Source organism: Pinus tabuliformis, chromosome 5_2, assembly GCF_031772625.1.
Source record: "Pinus tabuliformis cultivar Carrire ecotype Pingquan chromosome 5_2, CPIR1, whole genome shotgun sequence".
Classification (NCBI taxonomy): domain Eukaryota; kingdom Viridiplantae; phylum Streptophyta; class Pinopsida; order Pinales; family Pinaceae; genus Pinus; species Pinus tabuliformis.
The window spans coordinates 272134854-272137982 of record NC_142306.1 but is presented as its reverse complement, the minus strand read 5'-3'; the positions used below and the strand labels follow the sequence as shown (position 1 = coordinate 272137982).

The 3129-nt window shown below is 38.1% G+C and overlaps 1 protein-coding gene across 1 annotated transcript; it reads right to left on the bottom strand.

The window, feature by feature from the left end:
• Positions 1 to 491: 491 nt before the first annotated feature.
• LOC149158574 (tRNAse Z TRZ4, mitochondrial-like) lies at positions 492 to 2565 on the bottom strand. The gene is made up of 6 exons (XM_089437770.1): positions 2047 to 2565; positions 1783 to 1872; positions 1353 to 1397; positions 1090 to 1144; positions 881 to 924; positions 492 to 742 (listed from the first exon to the last, which is right to left on the bottom strand). Exons 1-6 carry the CDS (start codon positions 2164 to 2166, stop codon positions 620 to 622), a joined length of 477 nt encoding a protein of 158 aa, XP_089293896.1. The 5' UTR covers positions 2167 to 2565; the 3' UTR covers positions 492 to 619.
• Positions 2566 to 3129: the final 564 nt, after the last annotated feature.

Below are 3129 nucleotides of genomic sequence, written 5' to 3'. Positions count from 1 at the left end.
ACAGAACCCATCAATGCTAAAGGCCATCCTGTCATCTGTTTGGAAGGGAATGATAATCAATGCTTTGTTTGCAGCCATATTTAGCTGTGCAACATATATAGGTCCATATCTGATAAACTTGTTCGTAGAGTACTTGGGAGGAACAGAGCATTTTTCCTATGAAGGCTATGTGCTGGCCTCTGTTTTCTTTGGTGCAAAGATGATTGAGTCATTGGCCCAGAGACAATGGTATTTTGGAGCCCAGCAGCTTGGGAAACCATATATCTACGTAGGCTCCAAGAGCTGAGAAGGGTTGCCTATGCAAACAGAAAGATCATAGCATCATTATTCTCTAAATCATAGAAAATCATATGTACATCCGCACAATCATCTAAATGATTTAAGTAGGCCTAAAGCAACCAGAGATTGTAGCAAATATGACAGCCCCATAAGAAAGAAAAGCCTAAAAGGCAAGTTACTAGGAATTGGATTCAGATGTACATACAGATCTGCCAGATTTAATCCTCAACATGAGATATGCCATATTAATCAGTTGACTCCATATTCCAGAGCCAATGTTTGGAGCCTGATGAAATTCCATTGGCTCAACCCCTTGTTTGCCATGGGATACAAGAAGACTTTAGAGGTTGATGACGTACTGCCCTGGACCAAAACTATTGGTGTGAACAACAGCAGAGTTTGGAATAAATGACCGCATTGCACCAGTTAAAAATTCTAAATCTGATGGACCCCAGATGTTAACCTGTTAAAACATAGGAACCTACAAATTTTAGAACATGATAAATTTTCACTAGTATAAGGATGTCTTAATACTTTAGTGTTCAATTTGACCTCCTAGAAAAAATCTTCCAACGTAAAAGAGGGCATAAAATTTGCTTACTGTCATTGCATCATCCCCTATGCCAGCCATCGTCAGGAGAAGACCTGCAAAGCACGATCATGGTGTAATTCCATTTGTGATTGCTTGAGAAAATCATAATCTAGGTATAGACACCAATTCAAAAGAAAAAGATCACTCCTGTTGCCTGCATATCAACCCTAGTTCTGCGTACAATAGATAAAAACTGACCAAATATTCCGACAACTAACCTGGAATGCCACCCGCAGTTTCTGAGCAAACCAGGGTAAGAAATATGTGATCTAACTGAGAGCCAACCCTTATAGGTTATCAGTCCATGTGCATAATAATCTTATCAAATCTAAGAGCGTGATATTTTGCTATTGGGTGTCTAACGGCTCAAGTAAACTTGAATATTTTATCTTACAGAGAAGGCAGACACATTAAGAAAACAATGATTTATAAAGCTGTATATAAGTGATCCAAATAACACTAATTCAAAAGCACAGCTTACTCTTGATAGCTTGAATTTGTGTTCAGCAGAGAAGCGTTGCAGCCCCTGATACAAAAAAGAATAGTCCATTCAGAGACATGTTGACCAGATTTTATGTTCAAATACATTGAAAATACCAGCACGATTACCCATACTTTTAACCCAAAAGCCGCATAACCTATGACTGTAAGCGATTCATTGAGTTCAAAAGGAAGCGACTAGCTGGCCTGTTTTGTCTAGGAATCAATAGTTGCAAGTACCAACCAGTAGTCACAGTTTCAAAACCCACAAAGTGCTTCAATTGCCTTCGCGACATGGATTCAATCGGTAATTTTAACGCTATACCGAAAGCAGATATCCCCACCATCGGGGACTCCAGTCCTGTGTGGAAAGCTCTCTATTTTTTTATGGCCTGGTAAAGCTATGATATTTTAGTTTAACTTGAACTCACCTCTCCAGCATTGAATATGAAGCGCTGTTGATCAAAAAACAGCAGAACAGATGGGAATGTATCTTGCGTATCCATCCCAGTCCCCAGAATCTGTAACAAAGATAACGAGGACAAAACCTCAGAAACCTAAAGCCAATAAAATAAAATTTAAAAGCAGGTTCGTATGATTCAGCAGGCTAGTAATAAAAATCTCTTCCCAATGTATTCAGCAACTAAGCAATTTGCGAGTACTGAGACTGGCGAAGCCACAGTTCAAAAGCTTACCTGAAGAGCTAGGAGATCTGGGAAATGGTTTCGAGGAACTATTACTTGAAGCCCTCCCCCTTTTCGCAAGTTCATCAGAAATCGCAGAGGCCTCCCGTTCCTCCCGTTCAGCAACTTCATCAGCAATCGCAGAGGCCTCAAGCGCTTACCTTGCCTCCGGAGGAGTTGCTTCCAACCGGCTTTGGGCTTTGACAAGTGCGACGAAGGCTAACAGCTGTTGAACCATGGTGCATCATGGCATGCACCAGCTGCCAATGTAGAACATTGCAAGAGGGAACACCGAGCTTTACTAAACCGCATACCGGGCAGAAGTAATGCTAGCATTAAAACCAGACACCGTGACGGTTAGCGCGAAAATGCACCGGGTTTATTCCTTTAAGCTATGGTCCGGCCTCTTCCGCCTCGGGAAGAGGCCAAATAAGATGGCGCACGATGGCCAAAGAATGACTGCAAACGAAACTTAGCATATCTCCTCTCTAACCGCCGTATAACAGAGAAACGCAGGGGTCAAGTAATGCTAAGTGGGGGTCCTATCGATCACTATAGTCCCTGCCGGATGCCAGATGGCAGGGACTAATAATATGCACATAAAAATCTTTTATGAAGAATGAATATAAGTGCTATATAAGAAAGTAAAATATAAAATATATATGTTTTATTTGGTAATATTTTCATAACCATGTGATAATAATCCTATTTTACTTTTGCTGTAAATTATAATCAATACGTACTCGTTGAGGAAGGTTGAATTTTTAAATGCAGATGATGATATTATCCTGAAAAACGGCCAAGGATTTTCTAATCCCAATTTTCTATAATTTTTTAAAATTATAAAATAAATTATAACTTTTAGATTAAGATATTATGTTTTAGTGCAATGTTTGTTGGTTAGTTTTAATATATTAAGTTTTTTTAGAGGGTTGATTTTCACGTAGTTATTTTGGTAATAAGGAAATAAAATATTATAATAATAAATTAATTAGTTAATTAAAAAATAAATTAGGTTCTATATTAATTATTGTTATTTTATTTGTCATTGTAAAGTAAAATTTGTTTTAAAAATATATTGTTATTGTTAAATTA